Source organism: Nerophis ophidion, linkage group LG26 (genome assembly GCF_033978795.1).
Source record: "Nerophis ophidion isolate RoL-2023_Sa linkage group LG26, RoL_Noph_v1.0, whole genome shotgun sequence".
Taxonomy (NCBI): Eukaryota; Metazoa; Chordata; class Actinopteri; order Syngnathiformes; family Syngnathidae; genus Nerophis; species Nerophis ophidion.
In genome coordinates, this window is record NC_084636.1 from 17,765,338 (window position 1) to 17,791,051 (window position 25,714).

The window sequence follows — 25,714 nt, forward strand, 5'->3', positions numbered from 1 at the left end:
TCACAGATGCTGGCTTTTGAACTTTGCATCGATATCAGTCTGGATGGTTCGCTTCCCCTTTGGTCTGGATGACACGATGTCCAATATATTGAAAACAATTTTTAAATGTGGACTTGTCAGACCACAGAAAACTTTTCCACTTTGCATGAGTCCATCTTAGATGATCTTGGGCCCAGAGAAGCCGGCGGCGTTTCTGGATTTTGTTGATAAATGGCTTTCGCTTTGCATAGTAGAGCTTTAACTTGCACTTACAGATGTAGCGTTGAAATGTATTTAGTGATAGTGGTTTTCTAAAGTGTTGCTGGGCCCATGTGGTGATATCCTTTAGTGATTGATATTGGTTTTTGCCGTCTGAAGGGATCGAAGGTCACGGTCATTCAATGTTGGTTTCCGGCCATGCTGCTTATGTGGAGTGATTTCTCCAGATTCTCTGAACCTTTTGATGATATGGACCATAGATGTTGAAATTCCTAAATTTCTTGCAATTGCACTTTGAGAAACGTTGTTTCACGCAGTTGTGGACAAAGGGGTGTACCTCCCCCCATCCTTTCTTGTGAAAGACTGAGCATTTTTTGGGAAGCTGTTTTATACCCAATCATGGGCCCCATCCGTTCCCAATTAGCCTGCACACCTATGGGATGTTCCAAATAAGTGTTTGGTGAGCATTCCTCAACTTTATCAGTATTTATTGCCACCTTTCCCAACTTCTTTGTCACGTGTTGCTGGCATCAAATTCTAGAGTTCATTATAATTTGCAAAAAAATTTTTTTTTATCAGTTTGAACATCAAATATGTTGTCTTTGTAGCATATTCAACTGAATATGGGTTGAAAATAATTTGCAAATCCTTGTATTCCATTATTATTTACATCTTACACAATTTCCCAACTCATATGGAAACGGGGTTTGTACATACACAATTTGATTTCCTGTTTCGCAGCTCATTCTTATTTGACAGTTGTTGAAATATTTTGTGTGACATCATGCACAAAAGTGCCCTTTATTTGTTTTAAACTATTGTAGTTGCGCTCCGTACAAAACGGGCACTTTAATTTAGTGTTGTTTTGATCTTAGTGACATCATGCACAAAAGTGCACTCATAGCTTGTTTAATCTTGCATTTTCTGTTTTGAAATGACATGAATGTTTGTGCCACTGCTTAATAACTGTTTAATAAATACAGTTTTGGTGAATTGACTTAACTGTGGTTTCCATCTCTGCATGAAAGTTTAAAATGAGCATATATTAATGCAGTATGAAGAAGAATGTTTTAATGTAGACACATAGAACCATCATTCTGCTGTGATTATATGCATCAAGTGTTCATTCAAGTCCAAGGCAAAATATCGAGATATCTATCGTGTATTGTGATATGGCTTAAAAATATCGAGATATTAATAAAAGGCCATATCAACCAGCCCTTGTTGATTGTTTATTATAATGAGTCACGATTGGTTGAGATTAGGCGAATCAGAGGCAAGATAGGGCGGGTCATGGAACCAGGCAGGGAAATCACGACATCCGTCCATCCATTTCCTACCGCTTATTCCCTTTGGGTTCGCGGGGGGCGCTGGTGCCTATCTCAGCTACAATCGGGCGGAAGGCGGTGTACACCCTGGACAAGTCTCCACCTCATCACAGGGCCAACACAGATAGACAGACAACATTCACACTCTAGGGCCAATTTAGTGTTGATCTCACCAGACATCCCAAATGACGGCTTGAGAGTCGAAGAAGAGAAGAGGGGAATTTTCAAGGTTTATAATATTAAAAAAACGTGTGAAAGATGGCAGAGGGATTCTCTTCCTTAGATTTTTCTTTTAGCGATGTAGACGACGTCCAGGAAACCCACGATGCGTCCACTTGGCCACATTTGGACAAATGTATGTGTCTGGATAAAACATTAATTTCAGTTGTTTACCATGTAAGCCCAAATCAAAACAGTTCTCGAGTTGCCAATTTCGCACGAGAAATGCTGCCAAAAATGCGTGCCGAAGTGATGAAAATCCTAGCCGCACAAGTAAGTCAAGTCACTTACTTGGCGCTGACCAGAACCGTACATGTGTGACAGTCCATTATGTTATTTATTTTACGTAGAAAGAATATTTTTCTATTTTATTTATGTTATGTAATTCAGTGTTACTTAAACATTTTCTTTTCTGTGCTGTTAATACCCATCTTGACTAACTGGGTTAATAAAAGTGCCACTGACTGTTTACAGTACAGTTGTCATTCACTTCAATTTCACTGAATATTGCTAAAAAAATGAATATCTTTGTTTGTGTTGTGGTTTAGTTTTCTCCTGCCTTCTCCTTTTCTGCTCCTGTGTTATCAGTGTTTCATCCTTGGCAAGGGGCAGACCGTGTGGCACACCTGCTCTCAATTAACCTGGCAGTATTTAGGCTCATCACTGACAGCTTGGCCTCGCCGGTTATTGTATCCCGAACTCACCTCGTGCTTGCACCTGCTTCACCAGTCCCGGTACGTTTTCACTACTTTGTCCTGCAACCCCTAACCTCTTGTGTGTTTATTTTCTAATCTCCCTGAGGTAAAAGGATTTCTTGTTTTGGACTCTTGCCTTGCTCAGTGTGCCCTGGCACTTTCACCCGCCGACATCTGAGGAACCTATTTTGCCTTGATTACTTGGTGTGTGTTTCTGCCCCATCGCCCTTAGTTATCCCTTTTTTGTCTAATTAAATTTTTGCATTTTTTTGAATCCCACCTTATCTCAAGATATAGTTTTTTGTGCATATCGCCCAGCCCTAAATCACACTATGTTACTGTTATGACTTGGTTAGCTACACTCACGTCTAAGTCTTTGGAGATTGTTCTAAGATACGTTTTGCCTTTGGCTTTCCGTGCACCTCCTTTGATTTTGTATTTCACCATGTCATTGAAATTAAAGGGATTCATCACACCTGCATACTGCTTCCTGCCTGTCCTTTCACATCCTGGGAACACGACCGCCGCAGACATGCGACCCCGGATGCAACAAAAACATTTCAAAACGTTTACTGCATGACATTGTCACAATAAAATTGCATTTGTGTCCAAATATTAGGTGAGTAATAACCTGTGAGCAATTAAGATTAATTTTAAATTCAAAAGTCTGATAAATCGGATTAATAAATGTTATCTTTGGATAGCATTATTAAAAATATGCCTCTAATAAAGTAAAGACATGTAAGAAACAGCTCTCAGTATGATGCAGTTCTCCACCGTTGCAAATAATTATAATCATTGTATTTGTTTAATTAATACCTCTTCAACGCAGTGTATTAATCATGTTGCTTTTTTTTGCAGGAGCTCACATTAAAAATCTGTACTGCTTCTGCACAAGTGTCCAATTTCCTACCGAACTCCATCACTTAAAAGGTCCAGACCTCCAATATCACGTGGGATGAAAGAAAGCTTCATAGAGAATAAGACATGAAGGGAGGCCATTAGTCGACAGGCTTCAGACCAGACGGAGGAGGAGGATGTGGCTTAATGGATGTGTTTGGTAGACATACCTTTGCTTCCTTGTTCATTCTATATAAAAATTGTCAGCTTGGAAGGAATTCAAACATATGCAAAAGGGACACAATATTAGGTGCACTAGTACAGTGGTTCTCAACCTTTTTTCGGTGATGTACACCCTGTGAACATTTTTTTAATTCAAGTACCCCCTAATCTGAGCAAATCATTTTTGGTTGAAAAAAAAGAGATAAAGAAATAAATACAGCCCAATGTCATCAGTTTCTGATTTATTAAATTGTATAACAGTGCAAAATATTGCTCATTTGTAGTGGTCTTTCTTGAACTATTTTGAAAAAAAGAAATAAAAATAACTAAAAACTTGTTGAAAAATAAACAAGTGATTCAATTATAAATAAAGATTTCTATACATAGAAGTAATCATCAACTTAAAGTGCCCTCTTTGGGGATTGTAAAAGAAATCCATCTGGATTCATGAACTTAATTCTAAACATTTCTTCACAAAAAAAAAAAAAATCTTTAACATCAATATTTATGGAACATGTCCACAAAAAATCTAGCTGTCAACACTGAATTGTTGTATTTATTTTCTCACAGTTTATGAACTTACATTCATATTTTGTTGAAGTATTATTCAAAAAGGATTTTTCAATTGTTGCTATTTTTTGAATATTTAAAAAAAATCTCACATACCCCTTGCCTTGGAATACCATTAAGTACTCCCAGGGGTACGCGTACTCCCATTTGAGAAACACTGCACTAGTACACAGGATATGTCTAAAAAAAAAAATGTCCTCCTTTACGTGTAACGATAACGATCAAAGTTGATTGACACTCATTTAGCTAAAAACTAAATCTAAGAACAATGATGAAAACAGTGTCAATCAAAAGTGATGGATGCAGGTGTACCTACTATTGTGGCCAGTCGGTGAAGCTAGGGACTTTCGAAAGAGGAAGAGACAGACTTGGATCTGGGAGAAAAAAGGAATCTATAAACAGATATGTGAGAGGAAGATGAGAGGGGCAAAAAGAGGTGTGATGGAAACCCTCAACACAAACCTTTTTACTACCGGCTGTGAGCATCAACTCCTTTGCGATTTTGCCTTGCAGATTGGAATTATTGCAGGCTAATTGCAAAAGGCCGTCAGAGGAAGAGTGATCTGACTTTTAATGGTGCACAAAAGCTCAGATTTTCATTCTGTCAATGTGGTTCTTAGCTCCGCTCTATCAGGCTGTTTTTTAGTCTCATGCAGCTCTGTGATCCTTTGATTAAATACAGATCAGGACCTTGTTTACCAGTGGATGTGTCTAAAATATATTTTCCATTTCTATAGTATTAACGGCAAACGAAGATCAACATTGTAGCATTCAGATGCCACCTTTGCTTCCCACACACCTCGCAACTGCCTTGGCCAATTCTGCAGCTTTCGATAACAAATTACGGGTACCATATTTTTCAGACCATAGGCCACACCGGATTACAAGGCGCACTGCCGATGAATGGTCTATTTTCGATATTTTTTTATATATAAGGCGCACCGGATTATGATGTGCAATAAAGGAGTCATCCATCCATCCATCCATCCATCGTCGTCCGCTTATCCGAAGTCGCGTCGCGGGGGCAGCAGCCTAAGCAGGGAAGCCCAAATTTCTCTCTCCTCAGCCACTTCGTCTAGCTCTTCCCGGGGGATCCGGAAGGGGTTCCCAGGCCAGCCGGGAGACATAGTCTTCCCAACGTGTCCTGGGTCTTCCCCGTGGCCTCCTACCGGTCGGACGTGCCCAAAACACCGGCTCAGCTCCTTCTTCACCACAACAGATCGATACAGCATCCTCTTTTTCTAAATGGAAAACTCTTCCTTTGTGGTCTACATAACATGTGATGGTGGTTCTTTGGTCAAAATGTTGCATAGATTATGTTTTACAGATCATCTTCAAGCCGCTTTCTGTCAGTCTCTTCAGGATGTGCCGTTTTGTGGGCGGTCTTACTTACGTGGCTCACCTTTGACAACGTCTTTCCTCCGTCATCTTTGTTGTACCGGTGTAGCATGCAAACGGTAGTGGAAGAAGATTTATTGTTTATTGACTGTTTTATTGACATTCAGACTTTATTTAAATCAAAAAAGGGAGCAGCATCTCCTCATCCGCCGGAAATGTGTGAAAAACTGTCCGACCGGAACTCTCTAATGACTGAAGTTTCTTGGGTGAATAATGTAAACTTATTACACCGGTATGTTTTAGCGCTTTCATGGCAGATATAAGTAAGAACTTTACAATACTTTATATTAGAAATGGCAAAAGCGGAGGATGAATGTCACATAACAAGAAGATATGGAAAAATAAGAAGCTTATGAACTAGTTGATAAGGTGTAAATCTCGCGCAAGGCGGTACCCAAATCCGCAGCAGGTCACTAAGGTGAACAGCCTCTGTGTATAAAGTAATATTGCCGTTCCCATTTTCAATTAGAAGAATCATAGACGGCTTGTAAACAGACTACAAAGGCGGATGTGCGCAATTTTTCAGGACTTATGCAGATCTCAAATACAGAAGGTAAGAAAAGTTGCTTTTGCATAATATTGCGAAACAAAATGATAGATAATATGTCTTACCTTCTACACACACCATAATAATACTGGTATGTTGAAGCACAGTATCAATCAATCAATCAATCAATGTTTATTTATATAGCCCCAAATCACAAATGTCTCAAAGGACTGCACAAATCATTACGACTACAACATCCTCGGAAGAACCCACAAAAGGGCAAGGAAAACTCACACCCAGTGGGCAGGGAGAATTCACATTCAGTGGGACGCCAGTGACAATGCTGACTATGAGAAACCTTGGAGAGGACCTCAGATGTGGGCAACCCCCCCACCTCTAGGGGACCGAAAGCAATGGATGTCGAGCGGGTCTAACATGATACTGTGAAAGTTCAATCCATAGTGGCTCCAAGACAGCAGTGAGAGTCCCGTCCACAGGAAACCATCTCAAGCGGATCAGCAGCGTAGAGATGTCCCCAACCGATACAGGCGAGCGGTCCATCCTGGGTCCCGACGAGCGGTCCATCCTGGGTCTCGACTCTGGACAGTCAGTACTTCATCCATGGTCATCGGACCGGACCCCCTCCACAAGGGAGGGGGGGACATAGGAGAAAGAAAAGAAGCGGCAGATCAACTGGTCTAAAAAGGAGGTCTATTTAAAGGCTAGAGTATACAGATGAGTTTTAAGATGAGACTTAAATGCTTCTACTGAGGTAGCATCTCGAACTGTACAATCCATCAAGCGGTGCGGCTTCATAGCTTACCAAAGTTTACTACTTACTTATAAAATACTACATGGTCTAGCTCCAGCCTATCTTGCCGATTGTGCTGTACCATATGTCCCGGCAAGAAATCTGCCTTCAAATAACTCGGGTTTATTAGTGATTCTCAGAGCCCCAAAAATTTTCTGCGGGCTATAGAGCGTTTTCTATTCGGGCTCCAGTACTCTGGAATGCCCTCCCGGTAACAGTGAGAGATGCTACATCAGTAGAAGCATTTAAGTCCCATTTTAAAACTCATTTGTATACTCTAGCCTTTGAATAGAGTTCCTTTTTAGACCAGTTGATCTGCCATGGCTGAAGTGCTGGCTGTCCAGAGTCAGGACCCGGGGTGGACTGCTCCCCTGTGCATCGGTTGGGGACATCTCTGCGCTGCTGACCCGTCTCCGCTTGGGATGGTCTCCTGCTGGTCCCGCTATGGACTGGACTCTCACTATTTTGTTAGATCCACTATGGACTGAACAAGCGGTGCGGCTTCATAGCTTACCAAAGTCTTACGAAAACATTTTGATCGATTTTTGAGCCCCATCTGTAATGTTCTGTATTTTCAATGGAACATATAAAATTTTGGTGTTGTTTACTTGAGTCATATTGTAGTCTACACACATCTGTGTAGACTGCTGGCCGCACCATGGACTGGACTCTCACTATTATGTTAGATCCACTATGGACTGGACTTTCACAATATTATGTTAGACCCACTCGGCGTCCATTGCTTTCGGTCTCCCCTAGAGGGAGAAACCACATATGCGGTCCTCTCCAAGGTTTCTCATAGTCATTCACATCGACGTCCCACTGGGGGGAGTTTTTCCCTGCCCTTATGTGGGCTCTGTACCGCGGATGTCGTTGTGGCTTGTGCAGCCCTTTGAGACACTTGTGATCTAGGGCTATATAAATAAACATTGATTGAAAGTCATACTCAAACATTTTGATCGATTTTTGAGCGCCATGTGTGATGTTCTATATTTTTCAATGGAACATATAAAATGTCGGTCAAATGAGTCATATTGCAGTCTACACGTATCTCTTATGTTTGACTGCCATCTACTGGTCACACTTATCATTTCACCATTTACCAAATAAAATTGCTTCGAGGTCGGTAAGCAGAACCAGAAATATTCCGTACATTAGGCGCACCGGGTCATCAGGCACACAGTCGAATTTTAAGAAAATGAAATAATTATAAGTGCGCTTTATATTCCAGAAAATATGGTACTTATTTTCTTTTCTTTATTCCCGGAATAAAGCAAATATCCACAGCGTATGACCCATGAGAATGTAGATGCATGTGTTTTACCTCTGTGTGTGGCATACAGCGCAGCAAAGGTGACCACGAAGAAGGTGGTGGAATATTTCCCAGCATTCACAAGGTGGGGGAAGGCCCTCTTGGTGTCCCGGTAACGCCTGAGGCACTGGATGAAGCGCAGCCAGGCGGGCAGACACTGAATGATGGCACGCAGGCCGTACGAGTAGCTGTGGCAGACAAAGTTTCCGGCGTCTGTGGGAGCAACACAATCGATTAGTGACATACTGTACGTCATCGTTAACATCGACAGAGACATTTCCAGCAGGTATTGGGTGAGGGTTGGCTATTTGCTCCTCGCTTTCCCCACCATATGAATTACAGCCATAAATACAGGTGGTCCTTTAATTTTGGATGTTTTGTGTTACTTTTGTTGTTACGACGTTTCTTGTAACAACATTTTTTGTTACAGCATTCCTTGCTTTTTGACATTTCGTATTACAATGTTTCTTGTTGACACACAGTCACTCCTATAATTCAAAACTGTATGTGGGGGGATCTGCCTAATGGAGAAAAAGTCACCGCCGCTGTCCATGAGACTGAGGACGAGCACCAGTGTGCAGGGCGAGACATAGCTGGCAGGTGATTAGATTTCAGAGTTGGTACGTGTTAATCTAATCATCTGCTGTCTTTAACAGTAAGCAACCTGGAGCAGAGGAAAAGAGAGGATTGGGAGTGACTGCAAAGTCACGACATGCTGAAAAACATTTTGGAAAGATCTTTTTAAAAACATTAAAACTTTGTCAACTCGGCACGCCTGTCTCTTGTGGTGTGTATGACAGTGGAACCGCTAGGAAGCGACTTCCACACTGTACAAAGAGAAAAAGATAATGTCCCGATGGTGGGGTTTCAGCTTGCTGCAAGGTCTTTCTCCCAGGAAGGCAGACGGACTACTCGGGACATGGTGTCTAGGTAAAACATGATTTAATTTGAACTAAAAAAAGGTACAAACAAAAAGCGCTCACAGCAGAGGCACAACTTGGCTAAGGAATAAAACACATAAACAGACTATAAACATAAATCAAACAACACTTACTATGGCTTGATAAGAATAGCATGGACTTTGGCATGAGAAAACTGGCATGGAGAGAGCATGAAAAGACAACAATGACACCAGGCCGACCAACAGAAAATGACAGGCTTAAATAGTGATGTGGTGATTGAAAACAGGTGCGTGAGTTCAAACGAATCAGGTGTGTGAGTCGTAAAGACAGGTGAACTGATTTGCAACCATGGCAACAAAACGAGTGAAAAAAAACAGGAACTTAAAGAGTCCAAAGGTCAAACAGCACATGGCCAAACACAAACATGATTAAAATACATGACAGATAACTTTTTTTGTGTACGCAAAGGGAGAATTTGTAAAATACATACGCAAAATAAAGTAAAGGGCCAAAAGTTTGGACAAACCTCATTTCTATGCGTTTTTTTTAATTTTCATGTAGATTGTCACTGTAGGCATCAAAACTATGACACCCGTGAAGTGAAAACCATTTCAGGTTAGTACCACTTGAAGCTCATCGAGAGAATGACAAGAGTGTGCGAAGCAGCAATCAGGGAAAAGGGTGGCTATTTTAATGAAACTACAATATAAAAGATGTTTTCAGTTATTTCACCTTTTTTTTGTTAATTACATAACTCCACATGTGTTGATTCATAGTTTTGATGCCTTCTGTGACAATCTACAATGCAAATAGTCATGAAAATAAGGAAAACACATTGAATAAGGAGAAGGTGTGTCCAAACTTTTGGCCTGTACTGTATGTTGTTTTCACATTCCTACACTGAGGATAATTATTATTAATAATAATAATAATAATAATAAAAATAAAAATAATGATAAATAGAACATCAATTAATACTTGAATAATTAAATGTACAGTATTGTAGAATGTACAAATAAATGCGGAATATAGAGGAAGCTTTAACCCATTTAATATATATTTGATGAAAAAATGCTGTAGTTTTTAGGGAAAACTATTAAAATAAAAAAGGATTTTTCTGATCTGACCTTTGTTCTTTCTTCCTAAAAATGCACATGACATTGAATTGCCCTTTTCCCATGGGAGCATCACTGCATTAATTATATCTTTAAAAATAACAAACAAACTGTGTAGCCTAAACACCAAAAAATAGATAAGAACTAAACTAAAAAAAAAAAATCTCTGATAAAGTATGATACATTAAGTGACCCATACACATTTGAAAATGTATTAATTGGAAGAGTGCTGTTGGATTTTGGATAGAAAAATGTGTTAGCATTAACATACAAACTGTACATGCTACAAACTTAACATGAAGTGAAGTGAATTATATTTATATAGCGCTTTTTCTCTAGTGACTCAAAGCGCTTTACATAGTGAAACCCAATATCTAATTTTTACATTTAAACCAGTGTGGGTGGCACTGGGAGCAGGTGGGTAAAGTGTCTTGCCCAAGGACACAACGGCAGTGACTAGGATGGCTGAAGCGGGTATCGAACCTGCAACCCTCAAGTTGCTGGCACGGCCGCTCTACCAACCAAGCTATACAATTTATATGTATGTCAATAAGTCAAACATATAAATTGGTTTTAGCTACCAAAATAGACCTTGACCTTGTTTTTGCTTGTTTGTTGCTCCTAAATTAGCAGGGAGCTTTCACATGACGTACTGCATCATTGATGTAGTGCTAATGTGAAATGCCAGCTCCGTTTGACAGTGCAAATATTTCAACACAAAGTCTGTCCTTTTAGTTATATACGATAGCAAAACTTGTAAGAGGTTGTCTCTTCTTCTTTAGGCCCTTTACTCTCGTTCTCTTTCTTCTTTGAACCATCTCTCCCGGGACTCTGTTAGTTCTACCACACACGCACACACACGCACACACACACGCACGCACGCACGCACGCACACGCACACACACACACACACACACACAGTGTGACATAAATCACCATACATACTCTCAAAAGTTCTGACCACGCCAAATGGTCTCGATTTTATCAGGCATGTTATTTGAACGTAATGAAAAAGACTGAAAATAAGCCAGGTCCAGGCCCGAAGCTCCTGGTTTTTCAACAGTGGAACATGCAAAATTGGCACAAAAAAAAAAATCACAAATTAAAGATGTTTTAGTGAATAAAGAATCAAAAAATTATCAACGGAGTTTACATAAATACATACCCAATCCTTCATCCAAATGAATCATTAGGTCTGTTTCAGTCACTATAGTATTTAGTCACTACAGTAATTACATCCACAGGAACCACATGGGTGAGCCTACTCTATACAGTATTTAAAACCTTACTAGTGTTCACTTCACAGCCACAGATGGTTCATCTAGTTATTTACATTATTTACAAATTACTTTGGTTCATTCACACACTACTTTGGCATTCTGTGTTGGATTGTATAGCCAATTTCTGTCTCATCGACTCCCTCTCCACTTCTAACTGCTCCAAATGCAAAAATCATAAAGAGTACAAACAATGTTTATTCTGGTAGCTAAAATCCTTTATCTGAATAGCCATTTGTGATTTATAGCATGCAATAACAAATATTGTGCAGTCATTTTGTTTATGTTTCAAAATAGTTGAACTATTCAATGTCAAAATATAAACAGTAGAAATAATGAACAAAGTGTCAGCGACTGTCTTGTTCTAAAACACTAATGAAAATGAAATGCAGCATTTAGACAGGCTATACTGTAGCAAAAGTCATGTGTATTTCAAGTCTTTCATGTCAACTGCAGTTTTGATTTGAGATGTCCAATTATATCGGACTGCCGATGTTATCGGCCGATAAATGCTTTAAAATGTAATATCGGAAATTATCGGTATCGGTTTCAAGATTATCGGTATCAGTTTCAAAAAGTAAAATGTATGACTTTTTAAAAAGCCGCTGTGTACACGGACATAGAGAGAAATACAGAGCGCCAATGAACCTTAAAAGCACTGCCTTTGCGTGCCGCCCCAGTCACACAATATCTACACATTTTCACACACACAGAAGTGAATGCAAGCCATACTTGGTCAACAGCCATACAGGTCACACTGAGGGTGGCCGTATAAACAACTTTTACACTGTTACAAATATGCGGCACACCTCCTCGTGCTCTCTCAGGGAGAAGTGAAATGAACTGAATTATATTTATACAGCGCTTTTCTCTAGTGACTCAAAGCGCTTTTACATAGTGAAACCCAATATCTAAGTTACATTTAAACCAGTGTGGGTGGAACTGGGAGCAGGTGGGTAAAGTGTCTTGCTCAAGGACACAACGGCAGTGACTAGGATGGCAGAAGCGGGGATCGAACCTGGAACCCTTAAGTTGCTCGCACGGCCCCTCTACCGACCGAGCTATACCGCCCCGGGAGAGCATGTCTTAAATTCCAGGCTGCTGTTTTGAGGCATGTTGGAAAAAATAATGCACTTTGTGACTTCAATAATAAATATGGCAGTTCCATGTTAGCCTTTTTTTACATAACTTGTTGATTTATTTGGGAAAACCTTGTTCAATTAATTAACGCATCCAGCGGGGCATCACAACAAAATTAGGCATAACAATGTGTTAATTCCACGACTGCGTATATCGGAATCGGTTGATATCGAAAACGGCAATATTGCAATATCGGATATCGGCAAAAAAGCCATTATCTGATATCAGTACTTACAAGGTAAACAACTAAAATGTATGTGTTGGACATGGTTTTATCCAGACGCATACATTTGTCCAAATGTGGCCAAGTAGAAAAAAACATTGTGGCTTTCCTTAACGTTGTCCACATGGCTAAAAGAAAAATCTCAGAAAGAGAATCCGTCTGCCATCTTCCACAAGTTTTTTTAAAATATATGAATCGACCGCTTGAATATTCCCTCTTCTCTTCTACGATTCTCTTGTCGTCATTTGGGACGTCTGTTGTGATTTTCCTTCCTAATTCGATGACCAGCCCTAGCTTGTCTCTGATTGGCCTGTCCGTAATGTTTTTCCCTAATCTCAACCAATCGTGAATCATTATAGTAAACTAACCGACCAATCATGGATTTTGCTGATACGAAAACCAACCAATCATCATTGATGTTTCCCGTATATTTTGTCCCCTGCCCATGGAGTTGCTTTGCCACGTAGATTCGATTTTTAAGTTAATACATTTCAAAGGCCAACCGTAGTTTTTACCACAAAAAAACGTACTCATTACGGGAAAACCATAGTTGTTGGCAGATCAATTATGAATCTGACGAATCAAGAATTTAACACACATTGTAGGTCGGAAAAAACAAAGAAAAGAACTCTTTTTTTTGTATTTTTACAGAGATAAAAAAAGACACATTTTTGACTATAGGCAAGGCAAGGCAACTTTACAGCAATTTTTAAATTTAACTAAAGTGAATGAGCTAATCAAGATAGTGCAAAAGCCATACGATAAAAGGGGTCAAATAAAAAGTAAAAAAAATAAATTGCCAAATAAAATAAAAAGTCAGACAAATTGGAAAAAAAAATAAAGCGAAGAGGAGTGGGGCGGAGGGGACTAGAAATGGTGGCCTAGTGGGCGGACTCAGCTCAGGTCTTAAGAAGGGTTTTGAAAACCTACCTCTTTTTTAGACGGAAAAAAATCACATGCCTGTTTTATACATGCGTATTAATTAAACTCATTAAACCGTAGCAACAAAATACAGTCATATTGATCGATTTAATAAATGAATCATTGCAGCCCTAATTAAAAACTGAACCTAAACCTTGTTTAGTTGATACATGAATAAGTGAAGAAAGTAGCAAACGTAATTCTAAAAGTAAGGGGGGAAAACATGAATCTAGAGCTTTTCAGTTGCTCTATCGATCAACAAATGTGAAGAATTTGAGGTAATCAATCTCAGACTGAGGAAGACCACATACCGTTTGTTTTGGGCAACAAGCCCTTGCTGTTGCTCCACTGTAGCTCAAAGATGTAGAAGCAGATGAGATACTCCATGTCCATCAGGACCACCACCAGGGAGTTGAGCTGGTCGGCCAGCCAGAAGTCTGCGAACTCCACGCGGTGAAATGGCGCCGTGAACACTCGGAACTGCACAGAATACGCCAAAGGACGAAAAGCAAAAGATCATTTACAGCATGGACAGTTGTGTAACTAGACAACTCATTAGGTACACTTGCAAATTATGAAATGCATGGACAGTTGTGTAACTAGACAACTCATTAGGTACACTTGCAAATTATGAAATGTGCATGTTAAAAAAATATTTTCCAAAGAAAATAATCAATTTGAAATCTTTTAGGGAGATAATTATTTAATAATATGTTTATTATTGTGAAGCACTGCAGAGCTTCATACCGACAGGTTTGTTATAATTTAACTACCTGTATTTTTCGGACCATAAGGCGCATTAAAGGGCTTATAATTTTTTTCTACATTACAAACACCTTGTGGTTTACATAACATGTAATGGTGGCTGGGCATGACATTAAAGAGCATCCGGCAGTAGAGGCTCCTCTATGGCAGTGGTTCTCAAATGGGGGTACGCGTACCCCTGCGGGTACTTGAAGGTATGCCAAGGGGTACGAGAGATTTTAAAAAAATATTTAAAAAATGGCAACAATTCAAAAATCCTTTATAAATATATTTATTGAATAATACTTCAACAAAATATGAATGTAAGTTTATAAACTGTGAAAAGAAATGCAACAATGAGTGTTGACCGCTGAAAAAAGGTTGAGAACCACTGCTCTATGGGGTCTTGGGGCACTAGGAGGTTAACCCCTTTACTACTGTTACCCCAGGTGGCCCTTGACAAAGGCCTAGTACCTGACTGCCCCCTAGCCAGGGATGCGGTGAAGACCTCAACGATGGAAGACGATAGATGTAAAAACTACCACAACGGTTGGGATGGCGGAAGAAGGCACCCCCACATCCATGTGGGCCCAGTTATGCGGAAATAACAACCCAAGACCTCAACGGTGGAACAGGCGGAGGATGACTGCTAACCCTATGGAGCAGGCCTGGGTAATAATTTTGACTCGGGGGCCAAATTTTGAGCAAAAAATGTGCCTGGGGGCCTGTGTATCTATTTTTGGGGAAACTAATATAAAACCTCACAATAAAGGATGATTGAATGCTAAAAATGTTATGAGAGACCGCCTTAAAAACGGAATGGAATTTAAATTTTTTCTATGAACGATAAAACCCTGAATATTGGGAACATATGAACGTCACACGCCCTCTCCATCGAAATATTTTACAATTAAGCTAAATGCAACAACCAGCGAAACATGGACACAAAGGGTATAAAAACATCTACAATCTGATACATCTGATAAATCACTAAACATTAAATCTTTCTTGTAAAAATCTTCTTCTGCATCTGTCCCTGACACCCACATTTCAGGCTCTGGAAACACTGTGGAAACGCTCCCCACCCACACTGCTTGGTGCCTCGTCTGAGCTGCTGTGATGTAGATTACCATAGTCACTAGTAGGGTTGTACGCTATACGGGTATTAGTATAGTACCGCAATACTAATGAATCATTTTTGGTACCATGCCGCCTCTGAATAGTACCAGTCCGCCACACCCTAAGATCTTTAATTAAAATAAAGCTGTCATGTCTTGGTGACCATGTTTAATTTGGCTATGTTCTGTTTGGTTTCTGGATTTTGTCAGTTCCTTTTTTTTTCCACTCCCTGTTTCGTTTCCATGACAACCTATTAGTATTGTCCTCATGTCATGCACCATATTCATTTGGACTCACGCACCTATTGTTAATCACGTCACAACTATTTAAGCCTGTAGTTGCCAGGCAGTCAGCCTGGTGACATCACATTCATGCTTTGCACTCTTGAACTCTGAGTACTCTGTCCAGGTCATAGTTCATGCTACTCTTTTCTTGCCCCGTAAGTTTTTTTTGTTTATTCAAGCCACAGTTTAGTGAGTTTTTTAGTTCATGTTTTCATGTCCATAGTTTACGTAATAGTAATAGTTTCTTAGCCAGGTTCTGTACCTCCGCTGTGAGCGCCTTTTGTTTTCACTTTTGAAAGATTATTTAAAAGATGGGCATTACCTTCACGTCGTGTCCGGTTCAGTCACTTTGCACCACGGGAAAACAAACCGCACCAAAGTCAACGTCTTGACAAAAGGCAATAATGCATTTTTTTCCGGTCCCCTTTATTTAGAAAAGTATCAAAGAGTATCAAAATAATATTGGCATCGGGACAACACTAGTCACTAAAATATCATGCAAAAGTACAGATTCAACCCTTGAAATACTTGGTATAGTTGAAGAATTGCGGTCATTAGAAAACATCACAATGGCAGCTACACTTTCTATATTAAAGATCCCAAAAAATTATTTATTAATGTCCGGCGGGCCAGATTGAAAAGCTTAACATGTGGCCCCCGGGCCTTAATTTTCCCAGGTCTGCTATGGAGCATCACAAATGCTGATGGCGGATAACGGCTGCAATAGAAAAGGGTCCCCAGTCGTCTTGGACTCCATGCCACTGGACCCGGAGCCAAATTTGCCAAGGATCGTGGGGTGACTGTCTGTGCACCAGTCTCCCCATGTTAAACAAAGTCACACACAGGCATCCTCCATTAAGGAATACCCCCCCTCCCAGGAGGATCGTCATACTCGCTTCGAGTGACCGCCGATGATGATGGACTGGTGGCTAAATGTTTAACTTGTCTCATAGATTATGTTTTACAGACCAATTTCAAGCTTATTTCTGACCGTCTCATCAGGATGCACCGTTTTGTGGGAGATCTTATTTACGTGCCTCCACTTCGACAGCGTTTCTCCCCGTCATCTGTATTGTACCGGTAAATTTGAGCTTTTTCATAGCGAGTCTAGTGATAGATATAAGTTAGAGCTGTACGCTATTTTTGTATTACAAATGCAACTCAATACAGTCTGGCTGCTGCCAAACATTAAATAAACCCATTAAATAAAGTCAAATACAAATGAGGCAAAAAGAGAAGTACACCACACTTCTCTTTTGTAATGTAAATCTGTACATCAACAATATGATTTGCCTGAGTGGCTGGACAGGCCATGTTTAAAAGAAAGAAAAAAAAGTATTACTAATGGCAACAGTGCAGGATGAATGCCCCACAACGAGAAAACAGAGAAAAAGTAGGCGTTCATTTACTACGGTGCCATTAGTAACCATACATTTTTCCAGATTTATGCAGATCACAAATACACATCAGCAGGTACCAAAATTAAAAAAGGTGGTTTACCATAATAGGTCTAAACAAAACACCAGTTAATAAATTTCCAAATAGGTGCCACTATAATAATACCGTATGTGGAAACACAGTAGGACTGACCAAAGTAGGCGTAATGCGCTAACAATCCATCAAGCGGTGTGGCTTCATAGATCCCCAAAGTCGTTCTTAAACATTTTTGACAAACTTTTGAGCGCCGTGTGTAATGTTCTATATTCTCTGTTACTGCATGGTTTGTTCCCCCGGGATGCAAACGAACGACTCCGGACAGGGCTTGCAGGTAGGAGCATGATTTATTCTTAAAAACTGGAAGAGGTGCAAAAAACAAGTCGGAGGAAAAATGTGCCAATTGCACTTGAAGCTAGGGCTAACACTTAGCAAGGACAAGAGACAGGAATACTCACGTAGCAGGTGTGTGTAGCAAACAAAGAAGCCAAATTGACTGACTGTCAAAGGCAGGCTTAAATAATGTCTCTGATTAGGAACAGGTGAGCGTCCCGAACACAAGAGGCAGGTAAAAATAATACGTAGAGGTGCACAAACAGGAACTAAAGGAGTCCAAAACTAACAGAAAACACAAAACATGATCCGAACAACGGATCATGAAAATCTCAGTAAAATATCAAAGTTTTGGTGTTGCTTGCTAACCTGTACTTACTAACGTCATTTATTGAAAGGGGGCCGTCAATCTGCAGTCCACGCGTACCTCTTATGTGTGACAACCATCTACTGCTCACACTTATCACTACACTATGTACCAAATCAAATTGCTTGTAAGTGGGTAAGCACAAGCATAATTATTCCGTACATTAGTGCCTATTAAAGTGGCTACTCTGATAAACAGCTGCTTAAAACAAGTGAACAATGAATCCGTGTCTAATTGTATGCCTTTAGAGATGTTTTAAGCAGGTAACAACCTCACTTAATTAGTAACACACAAGTACACATGAGCTTATGCTAATAAGCATGCAGTACCACAGGAGACGCTAAATGAGTCATCTTTAGCGTCTATGAGGGATTTATTGTTTCTATTAGTAAGTTTCACTGACTGGATACAAGTAACAAAAATATTGAAAACAGTTAAGAATTGTATAAAAAAAAAAATTCTACCTTAACGTACAGAATTTAAAAGTCAGCTTTGATAAACCATCATAGAAAGACTAAAATATGTACACGACAGATCTGCATCACCATACTGTGAACTGATATTGATTGATTGAAATATTTATTTCGAACCTGCACAATACAAAAAAAACTATTTTTTTTTTCTTTTTTACATTTTGGCAGGGATAATCATGCAAGGCTTGGAAAAGGGTTGGATGAAAAAGATGCTTATAATATCCCAACCCCTCTCACTCATTCCACATTTAACATAAACAATATAATACAAGAACAATACTATATAAACAAAAACAAGAACAACTCTTGAACACTAACATTACGATAGTACCACAGTTACTATGAGACGAGACAAAACACACGCACACACGCACGCACGCACGCACGCGCACGCACGCACACACGCGCGCGCACACACACACACACACACACACACACACACACACACACACACACACAGGCCCAAACATTCTCTGACCATACACCTCTCTCCCATCGCTCTCTTTCCTCCTCGTACTTCTTCAGTACTTCTTTTTTAAACAGTGTTTTAAATTGAATCATGTTAGAACACGTTTTTAACTTGTCCCCTAAGTTGTTCCACAGAGTGACTCCACACACTGAAATGCACATTTATTTCAAAGTGGTTCTAAATTTAGGCGAATATAATTTGTTATTTCCTCTTAAACTGTAACTATGGTGATCATCTCCATCATGGAATAGGTTCTGTATGTTGGATGGTAGAGAGTTTTGGGATGCCCTAAACATAATTTGAGCAGTTTTAAAGTTGATCACATTGTTCAGTTTGAGTTGCTTTAAAGGGGAACAATATCACAATTTCAAAAGGGTTAAAAACAATAAAAATCAGTTCCCAGTGGCTTGTTTTATTTTTCAAAGCTTTTTTCAAAATTTTACACCTCGCGGAATATCCCTAAAAAAAGCTTTAAAGTTCTTGATTTTCGCTATTTGCGATGCGACTGTCCATTTCCCTGTGACGTCATACAGGGCTGCCAATACAAACAACATGGCGGTTACCACAGCAAGATATAGCGACATTAGCTCGGATTCAGACTCGGATTTCAGCGGCTTAAGCGATTCAACAGATTACGCATGTATTGAAACAGATGGTCGGAGTAAGGAGGCAGATAGCGAAAACAAAATTGAAGAAGAAATTGAGGCTATTGAGCGAATAGCTATTGACGCTATTTGGCCATAGCATGGGTGTACCTAATGAAGTGACCCATAGCATGGCTGCCTTATTAGCATCGCCAGTAAAATGTGCAGTCCAAACGATCAGGACTTTCGCATCTTGTGACACTGGAGCAACTTAAATCCGTTGATTGGTAAGTGTTTGTTTCGCATTAAATGTGGGTATCTAGTTTCAAATGTACATACAGCTAGCGTAAATAGCATGTTAGCATCGATTAGCGTAGCATGTTAGCATCGATTAGCTGGCAGTCATGCCGTGACCAAATATGTCTGATTAGCACATGAGTCAACAACAAAACTCACTTTTGTGATTTTGTATCGTTGCAAATGCATCTGCAGGTTAGCCATACATCTCTGTGCCATGTCTGTCTTAGCATCGCTGGTAAAATGTGCAGACACTCTGGCAAATTCAATGGGGGTCTGGCGGCAGATTTCTTGCCAGTGGTGCAACTTGAATCCCTCCCTGTTAGTGTTGTTACATCCTCCGACAACACACCGACGAGGCATGATGTCTCCAAGGTTCCAAAAAATAGTCGAAAAAACGGAATGTAATGTGAAAATGAAAATGGCGGGCGTATTACCTCGGTGACATCACGTTCTGACGTCATCACTAAAAGACCGATAAACAGAAAGGCGTTTAATTTGCCAAAATTCACCCATTTAGAGTTCGGAAATCGGTTAAAAAAATATATGGTCTTTTTTCTGCAACATCCATCCATCCCATCCATTTTCTACCGCTTATTCCCTTTCGGGGTCGCGGGGGGCGCTGGCGCCTATCTCAGCTACAATCGGGCGGAAGGCGGGGTACACCCTGGACAAGTCGCCATCTCATCGCAGGGCCAACACAGATAGACAGACAACATTCACACTCACATTCACACACTAGGGCCAATTTAGTGTTGCCAATCAACCTATCCCCAGGTGCATGTCTTTGGAAGTGGGAGGAAGCCGGAGTACCCGGAGGGAACCCACGCAGTCACGGGGAGAACATGCAAACTCCACACAGGAAGATCCCGAGCCTGGATTTGAACCCAGGAGTGCAGGAGCTTCGTATTGTGAGGCAGACGCACTAACCCCTCTGCCACCGTGAAGCCTTTTCTGCAACATCAAGGTATATATTGACGCTTGCATAGGTTTGGTGATAATGTTCCCCTTTAAGTCCATAAATAGTGGATTTGAATGATGTCTGTAGTGAACATTGGACACAATCCTGATGGCCTTTTTCTGCAGAGTGACTAAAGGCTGTAGATGTGATTTATAACAATTTCCCCAGACTTTAACACAATAGTTTAAATATGACATAATAAACGAATGACACAAAAACAGCAGAGCATTGGTGTTCAATAAATGACATGATCTCCTCATCATTCCAACACATTTAGCAACGCTTGTCCTCAGGTAACTTATATAAATGGGTTGTACTTGTATAAATGGGTTGTACTTGTATAGCGCTTTTCTACCTTCAAGGTACTCAGAGCGCTTTGACACTACTTCCACATTTACCCATTCACACACACATTCACACACTGATGGAGGGAGCTGCCATGCAATGCGCCAGCCAGCACCCATCAGGAGAAAGGGTGAAGTGTCTTGCTCAGGACACAACGGACGTGACGAGGTTGGTACTAGGTGGGATTTGAACCAGCGATCCTCGGGTTGCGCACGGCCACTCTACCACTGCGCCACGCCGTCCCTTTATATATGAGGCTTCCATGAGATATTTTCATCTATTACCACTCCTAAGAAATAATTTTGTTGAACATATTCTATTGGTGTATCATCAATAACAATCCTGATCGGTATATTACTTTTGTGATTGCTAAAGAGTATTATTTTGGTCTTCTTTAAATTCAGAGACAATTCGTTCATATTAAACCAAGTTTTTAACTATATCATCTACTCAGTTACCAAGGCCAGAAGTTGCTTCACGTCATCACCTGCATATGTGATTGTTGTATTATCAGCAAAGAGGATGAACTTCAGCCGTGTTGATACTTTACATATTTCATTGATATATATTATAAATATAGTGGGTCCCAGTATCGACCCCTGGGAGACTCCACAGGTTATGAGTGTAGATTGATGTTGGTCGATCTGAACAATCTGCTGTCTCTCATTTAAATAGCTCTCTAGCCATTTCCCTGCCAATCCCCTTATGCCATAGTTTTCCAGTTTATTTACCAAAATGTGGTGGTCAATGGTATCGAAAGCCGTTTGCAGGTCAATAAAAATTCCAATAACAATTTATTGTTCTTGATACCATTAGTAATGTTCTCTATTAAATCAATTAAAGCTAATGAAATTGGCCTATTTTGTTGGAACCCATATTGACAATCAGATAATAATTTGTGCTTTTCAATGAAGCCACGAAGTCCATCCATCTATCTTCTTCCGCTTATCCAAGGTCGAGTCGCGGGAGCAGCAGCCTAAGCAGGGAAGCCCAGACTTCCCTCTCCCCAGCCACTTCGTCTAGCTCCTCCCGGGGGATCCCGAGGCGTTCCCAGCCAGCCGGGAAACATAGTCTTCCCAACATGTCCTGGGTCTTCCCCGCGGCCTCCTACCGGATGGACGTGCCCTAAACACCTCCCTGACCAGATGCCCGAACCACCTCATCTGGCTCCTCTCGATGTGGAGGAGCAGCGGCTTTACTTTGAGTTCCTCTCGGATGACAGAGCTTCTCACCCTATCTTTAAGGGAGAGCCCCGCCACCCGGCGGAGGAAACTCATTTCGGCCGCTTGTACCCGTGATCTTATCCTTTCGGTCATGACCCAAAGCTTATGACCAAAGGTGAGGATGAGAACGTAGATCGACCGGTAAATTGAGAGCTTTGCCTTCCGGCTCAGCTCCTTCTTCACCACAATGGATCGATACAACGTCCGCATTACTGAAGACGCCGCACCGATCCGCCTGTCGATCTCACGATCCACTCTTCCCTCACTCGTGAACAAGACTCCTAGGTACTTGAATTCCTCCACTTGGGGCAGGGTCTCCTCCCCAACCTGGAGATGGCACTCCACCCTTTTCCGGAAGAGAACCATGGACTACGACTTGGAGGTGCTGATTCTCATTTCGGTCGCTTCGCACTCGGCTGCGAACCAATCAAAGATGTCTATTATTAAATAATTTTTCCAATATATTTGATAACTGTGGCGGAAGAGAGACGGGCCAGTAATTTGTAAAGTGGTGTTGGTCTCCAGATTTGAAGATGGGGATGACTTTTGAGAGCTTCATTTGTGAAGGAATTGTCCAAGTCGAAAAGATAAATTGCAGATGTGTGTGAATGGTTTGATGATTACTTCCGCTATGTTCCGGAACCACTCATATGGAGGTCATAAATGTCACATGATGTTTTGTTCTTGCTTTCCTGAATAATCTCCAAGACTTCCTTTTCAACAGTCGGAGTAAGGAACATCAAATAATATTTGTTTTCAATAAATTCCATGGGCTGTTTATCAATTGGGATTTTTTTTGCCAGCTTAGGCCCAATATTAACAAAAAACATATTGAAGCCGTTAGCAATCATCTTCTTGTCACTTATGATTTGGTCGTTCTCAACAAAAAACTCCGGATAACAAGGACTGTTTGAACCATGCCCAATAATTGTATTTAATGCTGTGACGCTTGGGTTGGCATCGTGGTGTGGATTGCGTTCTCTCAATGGGTGCAGCGGAGATGGAACACAGCGTAAGGTAGGAATAATGATTTATTTATTTACACTAAAGAACACTATAGAACAGACTAGGAACCAAAACACTTGCACGAAGGCACTAACAAACAACACAGAACTAGTGTAGGAGCTAGTGTAGGATGAGACAATCAGAGATTACAAAGAGAAACATAGCCAGGGCTTGTAATCTCGCCAGAAAGATGTCCAGGCATCGAGTAATTGTCTCTGGCCCCCTGCCTGGGAGAGGCAATGATGAGAGATATAGCAGATTAGTCTCTCTTAACAGGTGGCTGGATAGCTTCTGCAGACAACAGGGATTTACGTTTATTGATAATTGGCCCTCTTTCTGGGGCAAACCTGGCTTGCTGAGGAGAGACGGCCTTCACCCTAACCAGGAAGGCGCTATCCTCTTGTCTCGGAACATAGACTTCGCATTGAGCCACATTTGACTAACTGCACTAGAGCAAGCCCGGTCACAGGCAATTACAGAGCCTGCTAGCCTGGGTATGGAGTCAGTTAAGTTAGAGCTAGCCAGCGCCAGGCTGGATGATCCCTGTACACATAGCAATTTTCGTAGAATAATACACAACTCACAAAATGTTTTTTCTACTGTGTCTATGACTTCGTCAGAGTTAGACATGCGTTCTACTGAGGTGGCAAATTATGATGCGTTCAGTTTATCGCAGCGCCAAGTAGACAATCTGAAAATTCCCGTCATATCAATTCCTAGATATGGTCGTAATTATTTTAAGTACACTGCGCATAATAAACGCAACATTATTAATATTGCTACTACGGATAATTTTATCAACAACTCCTTAAAACAGCCCACTACCTATAATATGGGCTTTCTAAACATCAGATCTTTGTCTCCCAAAACGTTATTAGTCAATGAGGTCATTAGAGACAACAACCTTAACGTCATCGGTCTTAGCGAAACCTGGCTTAAACCAGACGACTTTTTTGCGATAAATGAGGCATCCCCTCCTAACTATACGAATGCGCATATTGCCCGTCACCTCAAAAGGGGAGGGGGTGTCGCACTAATATACAACGAAAATTTTAACTTTAGTCCTAACTTAAATAATAAATATAAATCTTTTGAGGTGCTTTCTATGAAGTCTGCCACACCTCTGCCTCTGTGCCTGGCCGTTATCTACCGCCCCCCCAGGGCCCTATTCGGACTTTATTAGTGAATTCTCAGAGTTTGTTGCTGATCTAGTGACGCACGCCGATAATATAATTATAATGGGGGACTTTAATATCCATATGAATACCCCATTGGACCCACCGTGCGTGGCGCTCCAGACTATAATTGATAGCTGTGGTCTTACACAAATAATAAATGAACCGACGCATCGCAGCGGTAATACGATAGACCTAGTGCTTGTCAGAGGTATCACCGTCTCCAAAGTTATGATACTCCCGTATACTAAAGTAATGTCCGATCATTACCTTATAAAATTCGAAGTTCAGACTCATGTTCGGCAAGCTAATAATAATAATAACTGCTATAGCAGCCGCAACATTAATGCTGCCACAACGACGACTCTTGCGGACCTACTGCCCTCGGTAATGGCACCGTTCCCAAAGTATGTGGGCTCTATTGATAACCTCACCAACAACTTTAACAACGCCCTGCGCGAAACCATTGATAGTATAGCACCGCTGAAGTTAAAAAAGGCTCCAAAAAGGCGTACGCCATGGTTTACTGAAGAAACTAGAGCTCAGAAATTATTATGTAGAAAGCTGGAACGCAAATGGCGCACGACTAAACTTGAGGTGCACCATCAAGCATGGAGTGATAGTTTAATAACTTATAAACGCATGCTTACCTTAGCTAAAACTAATTATTACTCAAATCTCATCCGCATTAATAAAAACGATCCAAAATTTTTGTTTAGTACAGTAGCATCGCTAACCCAACAAGGGACTCCTTCCAGTAGCTCCACCCATTCGGCAGAGGACTTTATGAAGTTCTTTAATAAGAAAATTGAACTTATTAGAAAGGAGATTAAAGACAATGCGTCCCAGCTACAACGGGGTTATAGTAACACAAATACGATTGTATATACGGCGGATACTGCAAATATCCAAAATAGTTTCTCTCGTTTTGATGAAATAACATTAGAAGGATTGTTACAACGTGTAAATGGAATAAAACAAACAACATGTTTACTTGACCCACTTCCTGGGAAACTTATCAAGGAGCTTTTTGTATTATTAGGTCCATCAGTGCTAAATATTATAAACTTATCACTTTCCTCGGGCACTGTTCCCGTTGCATTCAAAAAAGCGGTTATTCATCCTCTCCTTAAAAGACCTAACCTCGATCCAGACCTCATGGTAAACTACCGACCGGTGTCTCACCTTCCCTTTATTTCGAAAATCCTCGAAAAAATTGTTGCAGAGCAGCTAAATGAGCACT

At 40.7% G+C, this 25,714-nt stretch overlaps 1 protein-coding gene across 2 annotated transcripts in view; it reads right to left on the reverse strand.

Moving 5' to 3' along the window:
* The window catches only part of xpr1a (xenotropic and polytropic retrovirus receptor 1a), a 227,685-nt gene that overhangs the window by 40,016 nt on the left and 161,955 nt on the right, over nucleotides 1-25,714 (reverse strand). For both annotated transcript variants that reach the window (XM_061887976.1, XM_061887975.1), the window contains exons 10-11: nucleotides 13,970-14,138; nucleotides 8,093-8,293 (exon numbers count right to left, since the gene is read on the reverse strand). In XM_061887976.1, the coding sequence (XP_061743960.1) occupies nucleotides 8,093-8,293; nucleotides 13,970-14,138 (370 nt within the window). The remainder of the gene's footprint in view (nucleotides 1-8,092; nucleotides 8,294-13,969; nucleotides 14,139-25,714) is intronic.